The sequence below is a fragment of the Oncorhynchus keta genome, chromosome 2 (genome assembly GCF_023373465.1).
Source record: "Oncorhynchus keta strain PuntledgeMale-10-30-2019 chromosome 2, Oket_V2, whole genome shotgun sequence".
NCBI classification, from domain to species: Eukaryota; Metazoa; Chordata; class Actinopteri; order Salmoniformes; family Salmonidae; genus Oncorhynchus; species Oncorhynchus keta.
Genome location: NC_068422.1, coordinates 50,172,348 through 50,199,677, shown reverse-complemented (window position 1 = coordinate 50,199,677; position 27,330 = coordinate 50,172,348). Strand labels below are relative to the sequence as shown.

At 40.6% G+C, this 27,330-nt stretch overlaps 1 protein-coding gene across 1 annotated transcript; it reads left to right on the top strand.

Annotated features, from left to right (window-relative positions):
• The first annotated feature begins 260 nt into the window (after positions 1–260).
• LOC118362045 (palladin-like) lies at positions 261–27,226 on the top strand. The gene is made up of 8 exons (XM_035742256.1): positions 261–495; positions 2,051–3,310; positions 16,178–16,353; positions 16,571–16,619; positions 18,333–18,759; positions 21,576–21,668; positions 21,868–22,009; positions 27,057–27,226. The coding sequence occupies exons 2-8, from the start codon at positions 2,052–2,054 to the stop codon at positions 27,224–27,226; spliced, it is 2,316 nt and encodes a 771-aa protein (XP_035598149.1). The 5' UTR covers positions 261–495; position 2,051.
• The last annotated feature ends 104 nt before the right edge of the window (positions 27,227–27,330 follow it).

Below are 27,330 nucleotides of genomic sequence, written 5' to 3'. Positions count from 1 at the left end.
GATAATTCCCCTTCAGCTAGTTCACAGAGAGCACTTACAGTGCTGTTAATCAACACCAGTAATCCGCTGTGTTAACCCTAGTGTGTCAGAGGCTCAACAAGGGGCTTCTAATTCAGTGGAGTGGTCGTGCTTTGACCGGTGCTTCTCTTCCGGAGGAGGAATCTCTTTCCAGAACGCCCCCACTGGCCAATGAACTGGGATGCCACTCAGGCACATGGTCCTGGTCATCCCAAAATAACTTGCGACTAGTGTGCTGACAAATGTCACTACTTTTACCGGTGGCAGGTTTCCCTAGCTACTTGCCTCCATATTTTCCAGTAAACTCCAAGGTTAACTCTGTGCAATAAATTGGGAATCCATCTGGGCCAGTTGCCCCCTGTCCACATTTTCCCAGGTGGCCACCACTGGAAGACTGGAATCCCCTCTCTTTGAGCACAGGTGCGCTCCGAGGATTACCGCCAGCTCCAGCCGGGGCCCGCTGGGGTTTATTTGAAGGTAAAACACCCAACCCCAATTATCTCTTGTTCATTGACCCTCATTTGGGTTCATACATCTGCATATTTATATATATATATTATTAAACCTTTATTTAACTAGGCAAGTCAGTTAAAAACACATTCTTAGTTACAGTGACAGCCTAGCAGGGGACAGTGGGTTTACTGCCTTGTTCAGGGGCATAATTATTATCTTGTCAGCTCAGGGATTTGATCCAGCAGCCTTTCGGTTACTGGCCCAATTCTCTAACCACGAGGCTACATGCTGCCCCACATATTAATTGGTATGTACAGTAAACTCAGCAAGTCTGACATAAACCTACTTTATTGGTCAAGCATGGGCTTATATCATTGAATTTGAAGTGACTTATGTGTCTTATTAATTCTACCATGAACCTGGGCAGGCAGTGCTGCTGATTTAAGCCAGGGTCTGTATTTCCAGTCTGTGAGGGGGGTGACGTAGTGTTTTTCTAAGTGTTCAGTATCACCCTCAAAAACTCACAATTATTTGTATGTGTCATTTGAGTTTTGGTAGGTGATCAAATCCTTGTTGAGTGCACAGAAGACCAGGAGGACCTTTTTCTTCTTGTAAACTGAGCCCTTACTATAATTAGATATGACTTGGGGGGCTTGGAGGCTGTTTGCAAAGGATTTGTGTATACAGCAGCTGCAGGTCTATTAGAAGGGCATTGCTGCCTCTCTTAATTGCACAGATTTGAGTGTCAGTAGCATCTGTGTACCATATCCCATTTCTGGATTCAATAACTACTCAGAGCCAAAAAGCTGTTTAAAGGCTGGACATGATGAAAGAAACATATCTTAAATGCACTGAAAAGTTGGGCACGATCCAATGTTCATGCATGAAACGAATCTCTGTCTGGGGCCACGGAGTTTAAGATGTTTTGAAATTAAAATGGAGTACTCTTTTTAAGTCGTATTGAATGCATTGTGGTTTTGAACTGGGTTAACACATTTTTCTGCATTGGCAGGCTTGTAATTATTATTCAAATAGCAATGATGCTCTAGTCTTAATTTTCTTTCTTTTTTGGGGTGGGGGTGGGGGGCAATGAATATGGAAACAAGATATTTTGTATGTCATTGAAACAATTAGTCATATTGAGCAGTTGCACTCACTAGTCAGGTTTGTTACTGTGCCCTTATTGCAAGCCATGTGGCTGCTTGGTGATTTTGTGGGAGAATTATGATCCAACATTCCAAAGAAAGACAGTTTTTGGGGGAGTGGTATTTGTGCATGATATACTGTGCATTTTCATTGCAATTGAAAGATAGAAGATTGGGAAAAGCAAGGTAATAATGAATGCTAAAATAGGAATTTATTGTGAGCCACAAGTGGAACACAGATTGCATTATTTCTGTCAAATATTCAATGAATGTAGAAACATTGATTTATTATAAGTTTCTAAATGATTCATGTTCGAACAAATTTAAATGGAAGTGTAATTATGAATTTTCACAGGGGGGAATACATTATGCACTGACACACTAAAATGAGTCACAATCAAGTTAAAGTATGAAACCCTCTTATTTCCCAACAGCATGCAAGAGAACAATGTGAACCAGCCTACATCATTGTCTCAGCTCTTGAGAGAGAACTACTTGGCCGAAGCGAGGGCGCACCAGAGACACAGCGGCATGAGCCGTTCCGACTCCTCGTGGCACCTGGTCTATGTGCCCCTCAAAGGCAAGGCGGAGGACTCCACGGGGCAGGACAAGCCCCAACCCCAGATCCCAGACCTCTCAGCCTTCCTGAACCAGGAAGAATTGGATAAGAGTGTCAACCTGGCCTGTCAGGCTATCGGGCACGAGGCCGGCGAGGAGAGGACAGAGTTCAAGGCCCCGGTCACCCTTTCTGTCACCTCCACTGCATCCAACACTCCCGACACCCAGCCTGACCTGGAATTAAAAGAACCCCTACCAACACATGCAACATTCTTCCCAGAGAGACGGTCATTCTCACCTCTGTCCATACCGGACAATGTGATAAGGATAGACAAACAGATATATCAGCCATCCCAACTGTCCATTCAGGACAACGCAATAAGGACCGACAGACAGAAATATCCACTGTCCCAATCATCCACCCAGGACAATGAGACACGGACAGACAGAGAGTTGTACCCACCGTCCATCCAGGACAACGACACGAGGACAGACAGACAGACGTTCCCACCGTCCATCATCCAGGACATTACAATGAAGAACAACTGGGTGGCCAGGGAGGCCTTTGAGGACTTTAAGAGGCCAGGGGCTAGGGGGATGAACACTCCAGAGTACGGCCTGGGGACCCAGTCCAAGAAGGAGTTCCTCAACAAGGCAGCAGACTTCATCGAGGAGCTCTCCTCTCTGTTCAAGGCTAACAGCTCCAAAAGGATACGGCCCAGATCATGCAAAACTCATAGGAGCAGAGCCAACAAGGGTGAAGTGGATGGGAGCGTTTACTCCCTGAATGCAGACAACAGGGAACGAACCATTCTTCTCCAAGACTTCGAAACGGAAATGGAGATGGAGAGGCCTACTAATCCTTTCAGCATTCAGCCATCAGAAGTCCAGGGTTTGGGCATGGATCCAGGGTTTGGGCATGCTTACATCCCCATGCAGGACTGGAGGACTACTGAGGAGCAGTATGATGAGGCTGAAAGCCCTGCCCTGGTGGAGATCACCCGCGGGGTGTACACAGCCGACTCCATCTGTGAGCCCCCTCACTTCATCCAAAAACTGAAAAGCAGGGAGGTGCTGGAGGGAAGCAAGGTACAGCTGGACTGCATTGTTCGAGGACTCCCCATGCCCGAAGTCCGGTAAGGCTAACCAAACGGTCAACCTCACTGAATGTTAGTGTTTAGGTAGCCAAAGTTTCATATCTTCTTAATTTAAAGGATATCTTCCCTTTTTTTTTTTTTTTTACACATACCTCGACTTTTACACTTCGTCTGAAAGAAGTTTATGGGGCAAAGAGAAACTGTCATCCGTAGTTAAAATGTATTTAAATAGCCACTGCTAATTTGAGCTAATCCTATCTAAAAAAAACAATGTGAGTTACAGTGGCTAAAGTCAGCTTAAAGGCCCGGTGCAGTCAAATTTAAAAGTTTTGTATCATATTATACAACAGCTGATGAAACTAACACTGTAAAAGTGTGACAACATTTGATCAGTGTTAATTCCTGATAGTTGCTTGTTGAAAATTCAATCTACACAGGACCTTATAATCAGCAGGTGTGCAAAGGCAAGGGTTTCGGCTTTCCATAGTGACATCACCATGCAGTCAATTGGTTAATAGACCAATAACAAAGAGAGTTCCAAACCTGTCTGCCAATAACAGCCAGTTTTCAGTTTTCGCCTCCCCACTCAGACCACTCGGACAGTCCTAGCAAAATTCTTGCTTGAGAAATAGTTTATATAGTGCATATTTTGTTGTGCTCTAGCCTGCATTTAAAATGTATAAAATTTTGTTTTTGTGTCACAGATCTACACACAATACCCCATCATGTCAAAGTGAAATTATGTTTTTAGAAATGTTTACTAATTAATAAAAAATGAAAAGGAGAAATGTCTTGAGTCACTAAGTATTCAACCCCTTTGTTATGGCACACCTAAATAACTTCAGGAGTAAAAATGTGCTTAACAAGTCAGATAATAAGTTGCATGGACTAACTCTGTGTGCAATAATGGTGTTTAACATGCTTTTTGAATGACTACCCCATCTCTGTACTCCACACATACAATTATCTGTAAGGTCCCTCAGTCAAGCAGTTGAATTTCAAGCACAGATTCAACGACAAAGAACAGGGAGGTTATTAATTGCCTCGCAACATAGGGCACCTATTGGTAGATGGGTGAACATTTTAATATCCTTTTGAGCATGGTGAAGTATACACACAGTCACTACAAAGATACAGGCGTCCTTCATAACTCAGTTGACAGAAAGGAAGTAAACCGCTCAGGGATTTCAACATGAGGCCAACGGTGATTTTAAACCAGTTAGAGTTGGATGGCTGTGATGGGAGAAACCTGAGGATGGATCAAAAACATTGTAGTTACTCTACAATGGTAACCTAAATGACACAATGAAAAGAAGGAAAGCCTGTACATAATACAAATATTCCAAAACATACATTCTGTTTTAAATAAAGCACTAAAGTAATACTGCAACAAATGTGGCAAAGAAATGAATACAAAGCATCATGGTTGGGGTAATTCCAACACAACGCATCATTGAGTACCAGTCTTCTATTTTCAAGCATGGTGGCGGCTGCATTATGTTATGGGTATGCTTGTCATCGGCAAGGACTAGGGAGTTTTTGGGGATAAAAAGAAAAGGAACAGAGCTAAGCACAGGCAAAGTCCTAGAGGAAATCCTGGTTCAGTCTTTCCAACAGACACTGGGATACAAATCCACATTTCAGCAGAGCCATAACCTAAACCTCAAGGCCAAATATACACTAGAGTTACTTACCAAGATGACATTAAATGTTCCTGAGTGGCATAGTTACAGTTTTGATTTAATTTGGCTTGAAAATCTATGTCAAGACTTGAAAATGGCTGTCAAGCAAAGATCTGTGGTGGAAAAAGTACCATTGTCATACTTGAGTAAAAGTAAAGATACCTTAATCGAAAATTACTCAAGTAAAAGTTAGTCACCCAGTAAAATACTACTTATATAAAAGTATTTGGTTTTAAATATACTTAAGTATCAAAAGTAAAGGGTGCACTATTTTTTATTCCCTCCCCAGATAGCCAGGGGCACACTCCAACACTCAGACATAATTTACAACAAAACATTTGTGTTTAGTAAGTCCGCCAGATCAGAGGCAAAAGGGATGACCAGGGATGTTATCTTGATACGTGAGTGAATTGAACCATTTTCCTCTCGTGCTAAGTGTTCAAAATGTGACGAGTACTTTTGGACATCATGGAAAATGTAATGAGTAAAAAGTACAGTTTTTCTTTAGGAATGTAGCAAAGTAAAAGTAGTCAAACATATGAATAGTAAAGTACAGATACCCCCCCAAAAAATGACTTAAATGGTACTTTAAAGTATTTTTTACTTAAATACTTTAAACCATTGGCAATGATCAACAGCCAACTTGACAGAGCTAGAAGAAGTTTAAAAAGAATAATGGGCAAATATTTTACAATCCAGGTTTGCAAAGCTCTTAGAAACTTAACCAGAAAGACTCACATCTGTAATTACTGCCAAAGGTGATTCTAACATGTATTGACTCAGAGGGTTGAGTACTTTTAATGAAATGTATGTTTTATTTTCCATTCATAAAAAATATAAAAAATTAGAATTCTTCTTCCACTTTGACATTACAGAGTGCTTGGTGTAGATCGTTGAGAAAAAATGGCAATTAAATCGCACTTTGTAACGTAACAAAATGTGGAAAAAATGAAGAGGTGTGAGTACTTTCTCAAGGCACAGTATTGCGATTCTCCCGATTCTATGTGTATTGCAATTCGATACTGTGATTTTATTGCGATTCAATGTTCCAAACTTATTGCTCACCCCATATGTCTGCTGCAGAGGGACAAGAGGGAGCCATGAGAAAACGAGTTTCGATCAGTCATGGAAATAAAAGTCCCTATTTAAAAAGAAGTTTGAGAACATGCTATGAAGGAAATATACTGGAGCTTTGGTGCAGGTACAGCTAACTAGCGCAAAAATAATATTAAGATATTGTCAAGGCGATACAATATATCGTAAAAAATAATATACTGATATGTAACTAGATTTTTTTTTTTACCCCATCACTACCAGTGGTGTAAATACTTAAGTATAAATACTTGAAAGTACTACTTAGTAGTTTTTGGAGGTATATGTACTTTAATTTTACGATTTATATTTTTGCCAACTTTCACTTCATTCCTAAAGAAAATTATTTACTTTTTACTCCATACATTTTCCCTGACACCCAAAAGTACTCGTTACATTTTGAATGCTTGGCATGACAGGAAAATATACACGGATAAAATATACACGGATAACAAGGGGCATGCTCCAACATAATAATTTACATAATTTACAAACTAAGCATGTGTGTGCTTAGTTTGACACTGGGTACCTAAGGTACTAAGTCCCGCGGTGTAAGCTTGCAACTTTTAAAGGAGGAATCACTGTGTGTGTATGTATATATATATATATATGCACGCACGCACACACACACGTGTGTGTATATATATATACACACACACACACACACACACACACACACACACACACACACACACACACACACACACACACACACACACACACACACACACACACACACACACACACACACACACACACACACACACACACACACACACACAGTGGTTCCTCCTTTTAAAAGTTGCAAGCTTACACCGCGGGATTTAGAGGTACCCAGTGTCATGGCTTCATTGCTCCAGACCACCACAAGGGGGAGATAGAGCACTCATTATGCATTTGGGTCCAAAGGTTTTTATATGACCAATCATATCGAGTGGTTCCAATGACGAATTTGACGCCCGTCCCTGGGTGAAGATGGCTGACAAAACATTACGGTGGAATCAAATGTAAGTAGTTATAAAATCATAACGAGTCAAGCAAAACATTTACATTTGAGAGGAGTATGTTCGTTAATATAGAGACAAATGTTTGTGCATATTTTTTTGTCATAAAGTTAATTTACGAAAATCGTTATTTAGCAAGTTAGCTGACTAGCTAACATTAACCAGCTAGCTAGCTAGTGTTATGACAGGAGAATGAATTCATAATTCGTGGGGTTTCATGTTTTAGGGGCTCCTGAGAAAAACCAGCAAACCAGGCTGTCGTATTGTGAAACAGTGGATGAATAGAATCTAGCTAGCTAAAGCATTTACTGCAAATTGAATGTACAATTGTGTGAGCTTGCCTTGCAATGCAGCTGAAGTAACATAGCTAGCTAACTATTTACTTGCTTATTGTGTAGTGGGGGATAAAAATAACTGTATGACTATGGATGTGTAGCTAGCTACAGTATGTAGCCGATCTATGCACCTCAGCTATCATAGTTGTTGTATCAACTTCAAGTCTGAATGGCATTATTAATGAAGCCTATGGATAGAGTAGAAATAATAACTTCATTGTGCCTAGGATGCAAGTCCAATATACATGTACTGTAGTTATTATCATTATTTGAATGATGCTGTGTCTGCATGTATATATTACAATTATACACTTCAACAGTGTTTACCACTCCTTCGCCTGGGACATCAATGATTACATATTGTAACTATGCAATAGACTAGAAACAAGATTTAAGTAAAGGCTGATTTGTAATTCATATATACAGAAAAGAAAACCTATGCATATCTAACTCCCTTCATCTGCATTAATCTGAGGACAGGATAGGTGTAGTATTTCAATGAGATGCTTAATTTCAACCAGTGGAGAATGTGAAACGCTTTATTGAAAGAAGTTCATTATCCAGGTGTTGTAAATACATAATACATGCATTATAATTATGATAATTGTAATATTATATTATAAATACACATTCAATCTGTACTTCAATGAACCTATGGTGTGCATTATAAAATGAGGAAGAAAGACGGGGTGGGGAGATAGGTGTAGAAGACAGAAAGGGAAAGAGGTAAGAACAGAGGCAGACAGCATGTGATTAATGAATTACAGTGCTACCCTAATATTCTCTCAGTTCATCACAATTGCGGTGTCTCCTAACCAACCTTCGGGCCAACTGGGGTCTCAAGGCTATTTTAAGAGCGGGTGAGGTGGCACTGATGGGACTGGCTTCCTCTCTCACATCAAAACATACCTGCAGATGAGAACGATGGATAGAGAGAGAGCTTGATTAAGCAAAACTGACCTTGGATCATTAACTCTGGGACTACGACATCTCTGTCTGTATTTCAATGTAAAGCATCTCTTTAATAATACTTCCTGTTGACATGAAAACATGGTGCCTTCTCGTTTGCTTAGTATTAGACATTTTAAATTATTCATACTTTTACTTTTTATACTTAAGTATATTTTAGCAATTACATTTACTATTGATACTTAAGTATATTTAAACCCATATACTTTAAACTTTTACTCAAGTAGTATTTTACTGGGTGACTAACTTTTACTAATGTAATTTTCTATTCTGATATCTTTACTTTTTTTTTGGTAGGTAGGCTTGCTGGCAGGTTTTGGTTGTGGTACAGCAAAGCCAAATCAGCCCATACTCATGGTTCTCACAGGGGAAGTGAAATGATTGGCTAGAATGACTTTGCTCATGATCATGCAGGTGCAAATTACATGCAACTATAAGTTCCTTGTATTTTAGTTCGCGGGTGCCTTTTTATTATCTGGATAGACACTTGTGGTTTCTAGCTAACGTTACACCAATCAAAGCAGTGGAGTATACAGTGCATTCGGAAAGTATTCAGACCCCTTTACTTTTTCTACATTTTGTTACGTTACAGCCTTATTCTGAAATTGATTAAAACGTTTTCCCCCTCATCAATCTACATACAATACCCCATAATGACTAGGCAAAAATAGGTTTTAAAATGAATGGAAATATCACATTTACATAAGAATTCAGACCCTTTAAGCAGTACTTTGTTGAAACACCTTTGGCAGCAATTACAGTCTTGAGTCTTGGGTATGATGCTTCAAGCTTGGCACACCTTTATTTGGGGAGTTTCTCCCATTCTTCTCTGCAGATCCTCTCAAGCTCTGCCAGGTTGGATAAGGAGTGTTGCTGCACAGCTATTTTCAGGTCTCTCCAGAGATGTTCGATCGGGTTCAATTCTGGGCTGTAGCTGGGCCACTCAAAGACATTCAGAGACTTGTACCGAAGCCCCTCCTGCATTGTCTTGGCTGTGTGCTTAGTGTCATTGTCCTGTTGGAAGGTGAACCTTCGCCCTAGTCTGAGGTCCTGAGTGTTCTGGAGCAGGTTTTCATCAAGGATCTCTGTAACTTTGCTCTGTTCATCGTTCCCTCGATTCTGACTAGTCTCCCAGTCCCTGCCGCTGAAAAACATCCCCACAGCATGATGCTGACACCACCATGCTTCACCGTAGGGATGGTGCCAGGTTTCCTCAAGATGTGACGCTTGGCATTCAGGCCAAGGAGTTCAAACTTGGTTTCATCAAGAGAGTCCTTTAGGTGCCTTTTGGCAAACTCCAAGCAGGCGGTCATGTGCCTTTTACTGAAGAGTGGCTTCCATCTGGCCACTCTACCATAAAGGCCTGATTGGTAGAGTGCTACAGAGATGGTTATCCTTCTGGAAGGTTCTCCCAACTCCACAGAGGAACCCTGGAGCTTTTTCAGAGTGACCATTGGTTTCTTGGTCACCTCCCTGACCAAGGCCCTTCTCCCCCGATTGCTTACTTCTTCCATTTAAGAATGATGGAGGCCACTGCGTTCTTGGGAACCTTCAATGCTGCAGACATGTCTTGGTACCCTTTCCCAGATCTGTGCCTTGACACAATCCTGTCTATGTGCTCTACAGACAATTCCTTCAACCTCATGGCATGTTTTTTGCTCTGACATGCTGTGGGACCTAATATAGACAGGTGTGTGCCTTTCCAAATCATGTCCAATCAATTGAATTAACCACAGGTGGACTCCAATCAAGTTGTAGAAACATCTCAGGGATGATCAATGGAAACAGGATGCACCTAAGCTCAATTTCAAATCTCATAGCAAAGGGTCTGAATACTTACGTAAATAAGGTATTTATAAAAAAAATTCCTTGCAAAAAAAAAAAAAAAAACCTGTTTTCACTTTGTCATTATGGGGTACTGTGAGTAGATTGCTGAGTTATTTTAAGACTGTAAGGGGTCTGAATACTTTCCGAAGGCAATGTATGCGCCTGAAAACAGGAGATTACTCATCACATAGCATAATCTGAGTACAATTTGATTATTTTACTGTTGAAGACATTATTTAAAAAAATATATAATAATAATTTAACTCGGCAAGTCAGGTTAAGAACAAATTCTTATTTACAATGACGGCCTACCCTGGCCAAACCCGGACGACGCTGTGCCAATTTTGTGCCGCCCTATGGGACTCCCAATCACATCCGGATGTGATGCAGCCTTGATGCGAACCAGGTACTGCAGTGACGCCTCTTGTACTGGGATGCAGTGTCTTGGGATGCAGTGTCTTGGACCACTGTGCCACTCGGGAGCCCAATCTAAATTGACATATGAAAGAAGTGCAGGAATCAAGGGTGAGTGAGCAATAAGATGCAAAGTGAGACAATTAAGATATTCAGAATGTTGTTGACACTGTCATTTTAATCCATAGAGACGTGAAGGAGAAGCTCGTCGGATGTTGATCTCTTCTCGGCTGTTAAACACATTTTGAAATGTATGGCTTTCTTTTGTTTCAAAGAAAAGAAGGCCAGTAAGAACATCTGTTTTTACAGGTATTTTGTAAATGATCTCAGGGTAATATTTGCTTGTTTGGGCTTGAATTTGCAAATATTCAGATATGCCTCGGTGTATTCATGATACTGAGCTGGTATTTACATACGGATACCCATGGACTCCAGTACTTTTAGTGAGAGGGTACAGTAAACTCAGAGAAGTGTCACAATTCCTAAGTATAGATCAGCTATTAGTTAGACAATACAACTGTCACTGTGTTTGTCATAAGATATGTCGATTGTGACAATGCTCTGTGTGGGATAGTCAAGACAAAGTTTTCCGTTTTCTAAGACGTCAAGGGAGATCTGCATGTTTGACAGGTGATTTTAGCAAACAGCTGACAAAGTGCTGTGTGTTCTGTTTTATGTCTGTAACATTAGATCATTGCAGTGTTTGTGTGCAGCACTCTAAATGCCCGTGGGTTTTTATCAGCTCATAATAATATTCTTAAATATCTGAACACAGATTGTGGCCTATTTGCCAAGAAATAACAGGAACAGAATGTGGTGTACTAGTTTGAACCGTTGTGCAAAGATTCCTGCTTGAATTGATAGACAGAGAGAGGTCACCTGAGCGGTCAGAATAAGCGGGGGCCAGCTGAAGGTCTCACTAGACGATGCTAACCTACTGACACGCTCCGGTCACTGATGTCTCTCTCCATTTTGGGACTGGCAGTGGCACTGGGCACATTAGTGTCTTGTGGTGTAATGGAATTGGCTGAATTGTTAGAAACGTTAAAGTAGGATTTGGTAAAACAGTTGATATGATAGGTGTGTATTTGAAATGTTATATTGTGTTTTATGTCAGTTCTTAGTGCTGTTATGTTGTCTGATTTTATTTGTATTGTGTCAATGTATTAAGGCTCTATAGATTGTCAGTGTATTGTGCTTGTGTATGAGTTCATGTTTTGCTCACTCTCCATGCTAGATGTTTTATCATTATCAATATATTAAGGAGCTTTTGCCTCTTCGCTTAGTATTTCATATGATGTGTCATGTAATTTTGTTAGCAGCTGTGTACAGTGCCAAGCTCTATCTGTCAGTTGGTGTGTTAACTTGGGTTCGTTCTTGATGTCGTGGTTATGTTCACTACATCCATTTTTGACTTATAAATGAATTATATATATATACCCACTGATATATCTTACAAACGCCTCATGAGCTCAGTTCAACTGTCGTACCCCATCAGAACCCAAAATACAAGCTTTTTTTATTACAACGTTTTTGAACAATGTAAATGTAAACAAACACTGTATAGCCTCAAAACATGGTTACAACTATCATTTTGAGATCATGGATGGTCAGTCCTTGCATCCATATATGTCTATTCATTTGAAAGTGGTTACATTTCTCCAGGCCCCTGCCTCCACTTTTTACCAAAACACAGGCAGGGTGGCCGCTTTGTTATTGTTTCAATGAAGGATTCTAGCTTTAAGTGTGCTCTGTATCACCTCCTAGGATTTAGTAGCCCTGGTGTGTCAGAGAATGGTATTGTGCATATTCTCAGTCTGTTTAATATTGTGTGTATGCAATTGAGACACCCAGTCATAGCCTTCCTAGGCTTTGGGGCTTTCTGAGGGGGGGGCTTTCCTCTCTAGGGCGGGAGTCTGGAGGGAAAATAGCCTTGACAGGTGCAGCAGCCAGGCAGTCAGTCTACGTAGAGATTAGCCAGCTACTCTATTACTCATACTTTCAAATTAGACCCTTACTCGTTAGAACTGACATGCTTTGCCAGATGGACCTTAGGCAGTACATTCCAGTGATGTCTCCTATATGTACATTGCGACCAAGTATCAGCCACACATCAGGAGTAAAGTGGGTGATTGCATCAGGGATATTTTGGACACTGGATCCTCTTTCTTGATAAGAATCTCAATTGGGATTTTCCATCTTCTCTAGGGGGCACACCAGAGGACCACCTCCCCTTGGAATAAACTCAAACCTTTGCTGTTAGAGATTGGGAAGCAGACTTGCAATCCTAGAAAAGGATTCAGAACATCCTCCGCTTATACTGTGTATTGCATTCTGATTTGTTTGATTTTAAACTTTGTCCAATATTGAGTGAGAGAGAGCAACCCGTCTCTATGTATTTTACTGGTCTGTGACTCACTGACACCGGCCCTGGTTAGAGGGGAATAAAGCAGCCCAAGAGTTAACACAGGAGAAGATAAACATGGAGATGTACATGGGGATGGTTTTTGTAGTCACGCATCCCATGCACATAAACTCAGCAAGAAAAGAAACGTCCCTTTTTCAGGACCCTGTCGTAATTCGTAAAAATCCAAATAACTTATATCTTCATTGTAAAACATTTAAACACTGTTTACCATGCTTGTTCAATGAACCATAAACAATTAATGAACATGCACCTGTGGAACGGTCGTTAAGACACTAACAGCTTACAGACGGTAGGCAATTAAGGTCACAGTTATGAAAACTTAGGTCACTAAAGAGGCCTTTCTACTGACTCTGAAAAACACCAAAAGAAAGATGCCCATGGTCCCTGCTCATCTGTGTGAATGTGCTTTAGGCATGCTGCAAGGAGGCATGAGGACTGCAGATGTGACCAGGGCAATAAATTGCAATGTCCTTACTGTGAGACGCCTAAGACAGCGCTACACGGAAACAGGACGGACAGCTGATCGTCCTCGCAGTAAGGCAGGTCCTCACCAGACATCACCGGTAACAATCGGGGCACAAACCCACCGTCGCTGGACCAGACAGGACTGGCAAAAAGTGCTCGTCACTGACGAGTTGCGGTTTTGTCTCACCAGGGGTGATGGACGGATTCACATTTATCGTCGAAGGAATGAGCATTACACCCTAGGCCTGTACTCGGAAGCGGGATTGATTTGGAGGTGGAGGGTCTGTTATGGTCTCGGGCAGTGTGTCACAGCATCATCGGACTGAGCTTGTTGTCATTGCAGGCAATCTCCATGCTGTGCCTTACAGGGAAGACATCCTCCTCCCTCATGTGGTACCCTTCCTGCAGGCTCATCCTGACATGACCCCCCAGCATGACGATGCCATCAGCAATACTGCTCGTTCTGTGCGTGATTTCCTGCAAGACAGGAATGTCAGTGTTCTGCCATGGCAGGCGAACAGCCCGGATCTCAATCCCATTGAGCACGTCTGGGACCTGTTGGATCGGAGGGTGAGGGCAGGTGCCATTCCCCCCCATAAATGTCTGGGAACTTGCAGGTGCCTTGGTGGAAGAGTGGAGTAACCTCTCACAGCAAGAACGGGCACATCAGGTGCAGTCCATGAGGAGGAAATGCACTGCAGTACTTAATGCAGCTGGTGGCAACACCAGATTCTGACTGTTACTGTTACCACATGTCTGTGGTACTTGTTCAGTTTATGTCTCAGTTGTTGAATCTTGTTATGTTCATACAAATATTTACAGATGTTAAGTTTGCTGAAAATAAAAGCAGTTGACAGTGAGAGGACGTTTCTTTTTTTTTGCTGAGTTTATGTCTTCCCACACTCACAGACTGGAATAACACCATTCAGGTAATATTTACACCCTTGGAGAGTGTGGGTCAGGCTGGCTAGCCAATCAGGGCCTGGAGAGACTGCATAGCTAGAGCGTGCACAGTGTTGAGACACATGGCTATTGTCTGATTTGGCTGAAGGCATGAGCTGGAGGAGATGTCGATCTCTCACCGGAGGGGGAGAAAGGGAAAGGATGGGTGAGAGTCAGACCGCACAGCTCCAGTCAGACATAAACAATAACACAAATGCTAAAAATTAGTCCCACAGCGCTCACGGCAGGGGGATTCTGTAACACTGATTATTTATATTTGACTGCATAGTCTCAACTTAATTTTTTATTTTTCTGTGTATGCAGAACATTCATTCATGCTGGATCGTTTAGGCCCATAGCTGTCTGAAGGCTTTGTAGCTGACTTATACATATGTCTGGTGAACTCTGCTAAGAGATCGCATAGACACTCTTGTCTACATGTCTATCTGATATATTTTACACTGCATCATTGCCTCATCCTCCCAAAATAGATCTACAGTACAGAGACATGGTGGCTGGTCGGCTTTTTAGTACAGAGGATACCAGTTAGTAAAATAATATAAGTTTAGTATTTGGCCGTTAAATCATCTCTGATTTAACAAGTGTCTTTATGGAGTTGCCATTCTAGCAGATCAAGGACTCCATTGATGTCATACTGGAAATACTAGCCATTTTTTTACACGAAGCCTGAAAGACAACTTCATGTAAATTCATAATTGAACATCTTTAACTGAATATTGTAGTAGAGAATACAAAACTAGAAATACATTTTCTCTATCAAATCTGTAAACTTTTGGGGGTATTTATAGAAAATCGTTACGTTAGTTGAGGTGGTTTTAAACTAGTCACAGTCAGGTATATAACAGTAGTGTATATTTTTCATCTTCAGAACATTATTCATTTAGATTTTACATCGATCACTATTGGCATATAGCAAGTGGTAACTAAGGGCTCATTTGGCATGGTAAGGTGGTGTGGTGGTTGCGGCTTGTTTTACAGTGTAAGAGTGCTTACCAGAACTTCTTCCCCTGACCTGATTGTAGCCACACTTACTTGTCGTTGACCAAACATACGTAATGGGAGGGAGCTGGGTCAAGACACTCACCACATACACGAATGAGTTATGACTGGAAGAGGGTTGCCAATACAGAAAATATATATGTCAACTCAATTGGATCTTCATTTAACTTACACTGAGTGTACAAAATATTAGGAACACCTGCTCTTTTTCCCTGACAGACTGACCAGGTGAATCCAGCTATGATCCCTTATTGATGCCACCTGTTAAATCCACTTGAATCACTGTAGATATTTTTTAGGAGACAGGTTAAAGAAGGATTTTTAAGCTTTGAGACAATTGAGACATGGATTTTGTATTTGTGCCATTCAGAGGGTGAACGGGCAAGACCAAAGTTTTAAGTGCCTTTGAATTGGGTATGGTATTAGGTGCCAGGCGCACCAGTTTGAGTGTGTCAAGAACTGCAACGCTGCTGGGTTTTTCACGCTCAACAGTTTCCCGTGTGTATTGGGAATGATCCACCACCCTAGGACATCCAGCCAACTTGACACAACTCTGGGAAGCATTGAAGTCGAAATGGGGTGCGACTCTGTGTTCCTACTGTTTTGTACACTCTGTGTATATTTTGAAGTTGGAAGCAGTTAGATGTTATACAGCGATTACGCACAATGAGCTGAATAGCTAATGTAATGACACTAAAAGGAGCATATGTAATTGTGTGGCTTTCCAGGTGGTTTTGTGAGGGGAAGGAGCTGGAGAACTGCCCTGACATTCAGATCATCAACAACGGCGAGTTGCACTCTCTGACCATTGCCGAGGCATTCGAGGAAGACACAGGGCGGTACTCTTGCTTTGCATCCAACTTCTACGGCACAGACTCGACATCTGCAGAAATCTACATCGAAGGTGACCATTGAGTTTAGACCTTCAAGTCAAGTGACCGATCTAGAGCGCATCGTCACATAAATACTTACTATACAACCTAAAAAGTATTACTGCTATTTAATTAGTATCTCCTCTGGTACAAATGTTTAATTTTAAGTTAAAACATGAATATAGACAATCATACTAAGATCATCCCTACTAGTGTGCTGCATATCACCCTCTTTTATATTTTATACAGGTGCCTCCTCTACAGATTCGGAGGGGGAACAACATTCTGAACTTGCACAGTGAGTACTCTACTCTTCCTCTACTCAAAATATAATTGGAAAACGTTTAATTGGGTAGTAAAAGCAAGCTCAAAGGTTTACATTCTGCAATGGAACAGGCCTCTCAGTGTAGCTCATACAGTGCCTTTAGAAAGTATTCACGCCCCTTGACCTTTTTCCCCCATAAGTTGTGTTACAGCCTGCATTTAAAGTGGATTAAATTGATATTTTGTGTCACTGGCCTACACACAGTACTCCATAATGTCAAAGTGGAATTATGTTTTTTAGATTTTTTTAAACAAATTAATATAAAATGAAAAGCTGACATGTCTTGAGTCACCAAGCATTCAACCCCTTTGTTTATGACAAGCTAAATCAGTTCAGGTGTAAAAATGTGCTTAACAAGTCACTTAATAAGTTGCATGGACTCACTCTGTGTGCAATAATAGTGTTTAACATGATTTTTGAATGACTACCTCATCTTTGTACCCCACACATAAAATTATTTGTAAGGCCACTCAGTCGAGCAATGAATTTCAAACAGATTCGACCACTAAGACCAGGGAGGTATTCCAATGCCTCATAAAGAAGGGCACCTATTGGTTAAAAAAAGCAAACATTGAATATCCCTTTGAGCATGGTGAATTTATTAATTACACTTTGGAGGATGTATCAATTCACCCAGTCACTACAAAGATACAGGCATCCTTCCTAACTCAGTTGCCGTAGAGGAAAGAAACCGCTCAGGGATTTTACTATTAGGCCAATGGTGACTTCAAAACAGTTAGTGTTTAATAGCTGTTATAGGAGAACTGAGGATGGCTCAACAACATTGTATTTACTTCACAGTACTAACCTAATTGACAGAGTGAAAAGAAGGAAGCCTGTACAAAATAAAAAATATTCCAAAACATGCCTTTGTTGGCAAAAAAGGCACTAATGTATTATTGCAAAAAAGCAATTCACTTTTTGCCCTGAAAACAAAGTGTTGTGTTTGGGGCAAATCCAATACAACACATTATAGAGGACCACTCTCCATATTGTCAAGCATAGTGGTGACTGAATCACGTTATGCTTGTAATTGCTAAGGACTGGGGAGTTTTTCAGGATAAAAAAGAAATGGAGCTAAGCACAGGCAAAATCCTAGAGGAAACCCTGGTTCAGTCTGCTTTCCAGCAGACACTGGGAGATTAAATAACCTTTCAGCTTGACAATTGCAAAAAACACAAGGCCAAATCCACACTGAAGTTTCTTACCAAGGATACAGTGATTGTTCCTGAGTGGCCAAGTTACAGTTTTGACTTAAATCTACTTGAAAATCTATGGCAAGACCTGAAAATGGTTCTCTAGCAATGATGAACAACAATCCAGATGTGGACAGATCTTAGAGACTTACCCAGAAAGACTCACAGCTGTAATTGCTGCCAAAAGTATTGACTCAGGGATGTGAATACTTATGTAAATGAGATATCTCTGTATTTAATTTTCAATACATTTCCACAAATTGTTTTAATTTAGTCATTATGGGGTATTGTGTGTAGATGGATGAAGAAATAAACAACAATTGTATCCATTTTGAATTCAGGCTGTAACACAACAAAATGTGGAATAAGTCCAGTTGTATATGAATTCTTCCTGAAGGAACTGTATGTAACTTCAACACTTTAAACATCATTTTAGCCCAGTGGGACCTGATTAGTAACAATGTATCCTGTTTCTCTTGTAAACCTAAAGACTACAGAGGACCCGAGCTCAGCCGGGTGCCCAATCTTTACCTCCAGTGGTCAGTGTTGTGTCTCAGCCACAGGAGGCCACCTCACTGCCTTCTAGCCAGGTAGTCACTGCATCTGTACCTGTCCAGGTAGCTACTAATGTCCTTCCTGTTACGGAGGTGACAACAGCACCATCCACCCAGGTGGCGTTTACATTGGTCCCTGCCCAGGAGATGTCAGCACAGTTACCTGTCCAGGTAGTTTCTACTCTAGATCTACCGCCTGTGGACACGGCGTCAGTTCTGTCACTGCCAACACCATCACGTGTCCCAGTGACGTCCACACCATTACCGACACAGACAGTCTCTACCACGGCACTACCGCTGACCCAGGTGGTCTCCTCTACACTGCCTGCCCAGGTTGCTGCCGTACAGACGACTCTAGCTGAGGTAATAATCTTCTCAATCTCTGGCTCCTGAATATACTGCAAACATTTAAATGTAAATGAATGATATCTGTAATACTGCATGTGTCAAAAAAGTTCCTTTCTGCTCAGTAATCTTTATTCAAGACCCACACAGTACTTGACAATAATGTGTATTTGTGTTTGGATACTTAAAGTGGAACTGACACCAATTTAGTAACATTAAATGGTATTAAGATCTATTCATATACACCCTCAGGAAGAATATGATGCATTTTTTTTGTGTGTGTGACAAGCTAGCGCATGTAGATATGCTAATCTTCATGTTTTCATACATTCATAAAATGTTGGGAAATGACAGAGTCCTTTCAGAGTATTTGTGAAAATTCTACAGTAATATGAATGGGAAAGTGGCTGTAAGTTTGGGCAAATAAGAGACAGTGCAGTAAATAAATGAAACAAATAAAAACTTGGCAGTCTTGTCCAGTCCAGAGGGCTCATTTGTAAACCATGCGTATGTATCTATTTATTTTATTTTCACAAACATTGCAGAGTAAATTCCTCATATTTTGTGGCCGTGATGGGTTCATATTCCTGAAGTAGCTATACAACAAATTACCATGCGCATCTCTCATTTAATTGGCCTAGTATAAATAGGCTACTGTATATTTCAAGTTTTGCAATCCCATAGGTAGCTCGGTTTATGCTATAATGTTCAGTCGTATTTAACAGGTGAACAGTTGACGTTTCTACATTGAAATAGGCCGATATGTATGCTACTATAAATACTGCAATTGTTTCACAATTCACGGACAGTACATATTTAGGTTGGAGGAAAAGTTGATGCAAAACATTGTTGAATTCAAATGTTCTGCTGACAGGTCGACAACAATTAGCTATTGTTTTATCCTATAGAAATAGACACAATCCTTGCCAGCACAGCATAAATTACTGCAGAATATTTTTTTTAAATTGCCAACACAGTAAAGCTATCTTATGTAAAATAGTTGACAAATAAGGGTAGGCTACAGTATTGCTGTGCGACATATATTGAACAACAATTAGTCTTTCGCATAGAAGTGTGGGCTGTAGCATTTAGCCTACTATCCTCAATTGTTTTGGAATATACAATCACTTGCAGAATGCACAGGCATTCGCTCTAGAGGCAGCGTGCATTTAGTTTGTTTTGATATTTTGCAGTGACATTCTGTGCACACCTCTACAGCAGGGGTTCCCAAACCTTTTCACTCAGGCCTCCCTTACAGCATTCGGATCATCCCATGCACGTCGATTTTTATCGGCACAAGCACTATTCATGACACAAACTGTTCACACCCCTATGGTTGGCGGAGAGAAATGTTTGCAGGTTGAAATGTTATTTCTTACATGAAAGGGATAAGGACAGGGGGACACCTAGTCAGTTGTCCAACTGAATGTATTCAACTGAAATGTGTCTTCCGCATTTAACCCAACCCCTCTGAATCGGAGAGGTGCGTAGGGCTGCCTTAATCGTCATCCACGTCTTCGGCGCTTGGGGAACAGTGGGTTCACTGCCTTGCTCAGGGACAGAACGACAGATATTTACCTTGTCAGCTCGGGGATTCGATCCAGCAACCTTCCGGTTATTGGCCCAACTTTCTAAAAAGGTGAATGGAGGGCATTTTCCAGGAAGAGTTTTAATGCTCGTTCACGTCGTTCACATAGTTTCATGGCAGGTCTGATTTATAAGGAGAACATAAGTGTGTATGGCGTGCGGCAAGTTTATTTATCTCAATATTTGTGCACATGCGCAGACATTTCAGAAATGGATCCCACAGATATTTTGTCTGTCAAATGGCCTAGGACTACAGCAAATGTCCTTGCAAAAGTTTAACATTCTGCCATCACCTCCAAAGACAGTAGTATTTTCAGAAATTACGCACTCAAATATTAAGTGTGAAATACGTAACTGTTATAAATGAGCCCCCTGAAAACACTGCACATGCACAAAAATATTGAGATTTATAAACTTGGCACTCGCCATACGTTTCCCATTATAAATCAAGCCAGTTGTAAAACTGTGTATACTTTAGAAGTAATGGAATTAGACCAAGACAGTATCTAAATGAAATAGCAATTGCGAATTTGCGATCAAATGTCTTTGGAGGTTCTGGCAGAACATTTCCTTTTGTATTTGACTGTTTCTGATAGACAAAAACAATTGCAAAATTTTATCAACTTTTAACAGATCGTTTGAATTCAATAATGTTTGGCATTTAGCCGACTTTTTCCAAACACATATGCTGCACTGCACCCGAATTCTGAAACATTGTCTACTTAGATATATTTTTGAACTACAGTGGTAGCCTACACACTTCAATGCAAAAGATCAACTGTCTGTTCACCTGTTTAATTCTACTGTATGTTATAAACCGCGCTCACTTTCAGATCAAAACAATTAAATTAAAATAGCCATTTATTAGAGCCAATGGAAACTGCATATGCATGGTCTAAAGTTTACGGAAGGATAAGTTCAGTTTTTTATAAATGCCAACTGGCGCATGCGTGTTTTAGGGCATATTTTGTGCGTACGGAATGCTTATGAGGCCCCTAGTGATATCTTGACATCCGTCCAGTTGCTAGATAGCTAACTAGCTACAATTACATTTTTTTTGGTCAAATATTACCTATTTTTTTTAAACTCTTATAAAGTTGGCTTTGAAGCATAAAATGTGAATTTGATATTTTAGACCAATATTATGATTGTGTTTGTATGATTATGTGTTTGTTTAATGTAATTTCTGCAAAGTAGTTAAAACGGTGTCAGTTCCACTTGAATTGATGAAATCCTTTTGTTTTCAGAACCTAAATGGAGACAGCTATACTCTAAGTCCAGACATCTATCCTCAAGGTCTAGACGGGAGGCCTATCATGGCTGCCCCTGTTTTCACAAAGGTACCCCGCTAATATTATATCCACACAATGAATAATTAGAAGACCTGTACAATGTCAACTTCATCATCAAACTTCGAACAAAATATGACATAGTCTTATAATGGTACATTTTTAAAGCTCATGTACTTAATTAAGAAACTGCATGTTTTGTGTGTGATGATAAACGTATGATGGCTGTGCACTCTACTTGGCCCCTCAGAGTCTGCAGGACCTGTTGGCATCGGAGAACGAGCTGGTGGTGCTAGAGTGCTGTGTAAAAGGAGTCCCCTCCCCCAAGGTGGACTGGTACAGAGAAGGAACTGTCATAGAGGACTCCCCTGACTTCAGGATCCTGCAGAAGAGTAAGACCAAGACCTTCCCTCCTTTACTGTGTGTCGGAATAATGTACATTCATCTTATGGTACGTTCTGTGATTTACCTCAATTCTCTTGTATTAGTTTATTAGTACATTTTCACTTGAAGTTAATAAATGGAAGCATTTTGAAAACTGTTAAAGTATAAAAAATAAAAAAACGTAGAGGAAGTTTTTTAGAAGGCTGCATGAAGAACAGAAAGCTCTGATTTCATACGATTAAATATATATTAGCATTTTCTTCATTTTTAGAGCCTCGGTCCATGGATGAATCAGGTACGTAATTATGCAAAGGAGAGACTGCCATGGTACAATTAATACAATTGTAAAATCTTAAGATGCAGCATATTTCTGCATGTATCAAAATATTTTGTGTTATGTGTTACTGATATGTACATTTTATTCACAATATACAATCATTAGATACAATGGCCTCAGAAAGTCAAAGTCCTACTGTAGCTTAGGTGATGTTTTCTATGAACCAGTGTACATCATTCCTCTTTCCAGATGTTTAGAGTATCTGGCTGGGGCTGTAGCTTCTGTAACTCCTCTGCATAAAAAACAGTTTACTTCTCCTCCTAAAACTCAACCTTATAAGGAACCTTAACAACCTGTGTCTGTTGAACTATCATGGTTACAGAGCCTTTCAGAGTGTCTGAAACGCAGGGAAGCACTCGTGAATGGAAGCAAATGTAGCTGCTGTGCCATTGGGGAAAACAGCTCATTTACATCATATGCATTTTTATGAATGCGTATTACTTCTCTGTATCTTAGAAAAGACCATCTATTGAGCAATAATTATACAGTATATAGAAATGCAGACATATTTTACAATGCAGAGGCTTACTGTATTTATTTTTCACTATACATATACCGTACATACAGTAGGTCAGCTACATAGTACAGCTACCATGTTGCTATACAAAAAGTAACAGGCAACAATTTCAAAGATTTTACTGAGTTTTGTATTTGTATTTATTATGGAACCCCATTAGCTGCTGCCAAAGCAGCAGCTACTCTTCCTGGGGTCCAGCAAAATTAAGGCAGTTTATACAAATGTAAAACATTACGATACATTCACAGATTCCACAACACACTGTGTGCCCTCAGGCCCCTACTCCACCACTACCACATATCTACAGTACTAAATCCATGTGTATGTATATTGCGTATGTTATCGTGTGTGTATGCATGTGTCTGTGCCAATGTTTGTGTTGCTTCACAGTCCCCGCTGTTCCATAAAGTGTTTATCTGTTTTTTAAATGTAATTGTACTGCTTGTGTCAGTTACTTGATGTGGAATAGAGTTCCATGTAGCCATGGCTCTATATAGTACTGTGTTCCTCCCATAGTATGTTCTGGACTTGGGGACTGTGAAGAGACCTCTTGTGGCATGTTTTGTGGGGTATGCATGGGTGTCCGAGCTGTGTGCCAGTAGTTTTGACAGACAGCTTGGTTCATTCAACATGTCAATACCTCCACTTTCAGCCAGGAGAGATTGACATGCATATTATTAATATTAGTTCTCTGTGTACATCCAAGGGCCAGCCGTGTTAACCTGTTCTGAGCCAATTGCAATTTTCCTATGTCCTTTTTTTGTGGCCCCTGACCACACGACTGAACATTAGTCAAGGTGCGACAAAACTAGGGCCTGTAGGACCTGCCTTGTTGATAGTGTTGTTAAGAAGGCAGAGCATCGCTTTATTGGAGACAGACTTCTCCCCATCTTAGCTACTAATGCATCAATATGTTTTGACCATGACAGTTTACAATCTAGTGTTACTCCAAGCAGTTTAGTCATCTCAACTTGCTCAATTTACACATGATTTATTACAATATTTAGATGAGGTTTAGGGTTTAGTGAGTGTTTTGTTCCAAATACAATGCTTTTAGTTTTCTAAATATTTACAGCTAACTTATTCCTTGCCACCCACTCTGAAACTTAACTGCAGCTCTTTGTTGAGTATTACAGTCATTTTAGTCGCTGTAGTAGCTGACGTGTATAGTGTTGAGTCATCCGCATATATACAGTTGAAGTCAGACGTTTACATACACTTAGGTTGGAGTCATTAAAACTCATTTTTCAACTACTCCACAAATTTCTTGTTTACAAACTATAGTTTTGGCAAGTCTGTTAGGACATCTACTTTGTGCATGATATGAGTCATTTTTCCAACAATTGTTTACAAACAGATTATTTCACTTATAATTCACTGTATCACAATTCCAGTTGGTCAGAAGTTTACATACACTAAGTTGACTGTGCCTTTAAACAGCTTGGAAAATTCCAGAAAATGATGTCATGGCTTTAGAAGCTTCTGATAGGTTAATTGACATCATTTGAGTCAATTGGAGGTGTACCTGTGGATGTATTTCAAGGCCTACCTTCAAACTCAGTGCCTCTTTGCTTGACATCATGGGGAAATCAAAAGAAATCAGCCAAGACCCCAGACAAAAATTTGTAGACCTCCACAAGTCTGGTTCATCTTTGGGAGCAATTTCCAAACGCCTGGTACCATGTTCATCTATGCAAACAATAGTACACAAGTATAAACACCATGGGACCACAGAGCCGTCATACCGGTCAGGAATGAGTCTCGTTATGTCTCCTAGAGATTAACATACTTTGGAGCAAAAAGTGCAAATCAATCCCAGACCAACAGCAAAGTACCTTGTGAAGGTGCTGTACAAAAGTATCTATATCCACAGTTAAACGAGTCCAATATTGATATAACCTGAAAGGCTGCTCAGAAAGGAAGAAGCTACTGCTCCAAAACCGCCATAAAAAAAGCCAGACTACAGTTTGCAACTGCACATGGGGACAAAGATCTTACTTTTTGGAGAAATGTCCTCTGGTCTGATGAAATAAATACAACTGTTTGGCCATAATGACCATCGTTATGTTTGTAGGAAAAAGGGGGAGGCTTGCAAGCTGGAGAACAACCTCCCAACCGTGAAGCATGGGGTTGACAGCAACATGTTGTGGGGGTGTTTAACTGCAGAAGGGACTGGTGCACTTCACAAAATAGATGGCTTCATGAGGAAGGACAATTATGTGGATATATTGAAGCAACATCTCAAGACATCAGTCAGGAAGTTAAAGCTTGGTCACAAATGGGTCTTCCAAATGGACATGGACCCCAAGCAAACTTCCAATGTTGTGGCAAAATGGCTTAAGGACAACAAAGTCAAGGTATTGGAGTGGCCATCACAAAGCCCTGACCTCAATCTTATAGAAAATATGTGGGCAGAACTGAAAAAGCGTGTGCGAGCAAGACGTAAATGTAAAAGACGGCCTACAAACCTGACTCAGTTACACCAGCTGTGTCAGGAGGAATGGGACAAAATTCACCCAACTTATTGTGGGAAGCTTGTGGAAGGCTACCCACAACGTTTCAGTTAAACAATTTAAAGGCAATGCTACCAAATACTAATTGAGTGTATGTAAACTTCTGACCCACTGGGAATGTGATGAAAGAAATAAAAGCTGAAATAAATAAATTCTCTCTACTATTATTCTGACCTAAAACAGGGAATTTTTACTAGGATTAAATGTCATGAATTGTGAAAAACTGAGTTTAAATGTATTTGGCTCAGGTGTATGTACACTTCCGACTTCAACAGTGCATATGTTCATCACAGATACCTTTAAAAAAAAGTATGGGCATGGATCAGAAAACCAGTCAGTATCTGGTGTGACCACCATTTGCCTCATGTAGCGCGACATACTTCCTTAGCATGGAGTTAATCATGCTGTTGATTGTGGCCTGTGGAATGTTGTCCCACTCCTCTTCAATGGCTGTGCGAAGTTGCTGGATATTGGCGGCAATTGGAACACTGTCGTACACGTTGATCCAGAGCATCCCAAACATGCTCAATGGGTGACATGTATGGTGAGTAATGCAGGCCATTGAATACTTCCATGAATTGTGTACAGATCCTTGCAACATGGGACCGTGCTGAAACACAATGTGATGGCACTGGATGAATGGCACGACAATGGGCCTCAGGATCTTGTTACGGTATCTCTGTGCATTCAAACTGCTATCGATAAAATGCAATTATGTTTGTTGCCTGTGACTTATGCCTGCCCATACATAACCCCACCGCGACCTTGGGCACTCTGTTCACAACATCAGCAAACCGCTCGCACACACAACGCCATACACGATGTCTGCCATCTGTCCGATGCAGTTGACACCGGGATTCATCCGTGAAGAGCACACTTCTCCTGCTTGCCACTGGACATCGAAGATGAACATTTGCCCAATGAAGTTGGTTACAACACCAAACTGCAGTCAAGTCAAAGCCCTGATGATGACGACGTGCACACAGATGATTTTCCCTGAGACGGTTTCTGACAGTTTTTGCTGAAATTCTTCAGTTGTGCAAACCCAGTGTTTCATCAGCTGTCCGGGTGACTTGTCTCAGACCATCCCGCAGGTGAAGAAGCTGGATGTGGAGGTCCTGGGCTGGGGTGGTTACACGTGGTCTGCGGTTGTGAGGCCATGTGGACGTACAGACAAATACTCTAAAATAACGTTGGGGGCGGCTTATGGGAGAAAAATGTACATTCAATTCTCTGGTAACAGCTCTGGTGGATATTCCTGCAGTCAGAATGCAAATTGCATGCTCCCTTAACTTGAGACAAATGTGACATTGCATAACAAAACTGCACATTTTATATTGGCCTTTTATTGTCCCCAACTCAAGGTGCACCTGTGTAATGATCATGCTGTTTAATCAGCTTCTTGATATACCACACCTGTTAGGTAGATGGATTATCTTGGCAAAGGATAAATGCTTACCAACAGGGATGTAAACACATTTGTGCACAACATTTGAGAAAAATAAGCTTTTTGTGCTTTTTCTGGGATCTTTAATTTCAGCTCATGAGAAATGGGACCAACATGTTGCATTTTATATTTTAGTTCAGTCTAGTACATTTTCTGCACTTTAACCTATCAGTCATGTTGCCTGAACTTCAACAATGACATTCATCTGGTGCTCATCTCCCTAATTTTGTATTCCCTTTAGAGGAAATATGCACTTTGGTCATTGCTGAAGTCTTCCCTGAAGATTCTGGAAAATTCACTTGCACTGCAAGCAACAAATATGGAACTGTATCCAGTATCGCTGCACTAAGGGTGAAAGGTAACGTCACTGGCTTACAAAGTTTAGACTTGGAAGTTCTATTCGTAAGATAATATTTGAAGACTGTTTACAGTGCCTTGTGAAAATCTACACACACTTGCATTGTTTTCACATTTTTCTGCCAAAAATTCTAAAACGTTTTTTTTTATCCACAACC

What these genes read in the sequence shown, in the direction of transcription:
- LOC118362045 (XM_035742256.1), top strand. Translation starts at nt 2,052, where the DNA reads ATGCAAGAGAACAATGTGAACCAGCCTACATCATTGTCTCAGCTCTTG. An exon ending in TGCAGAAATCTACATCGAAG is followed by an intron (nt 16,354 to 16,570) that starts GTGACCATTGAG and finishes TATTTTATACAG; the next exon opens with GTGCCTCCTCTACAGATTCG. An exon ending in CAACATTCTGAACTTGCACA is followed by an intron (nt 16,620 to 18,332) that starts GTGAGTACTCTA and finishes GTAAACCTAAAG; the next exon opens with ACTACAGAGGACCCGAGCTC.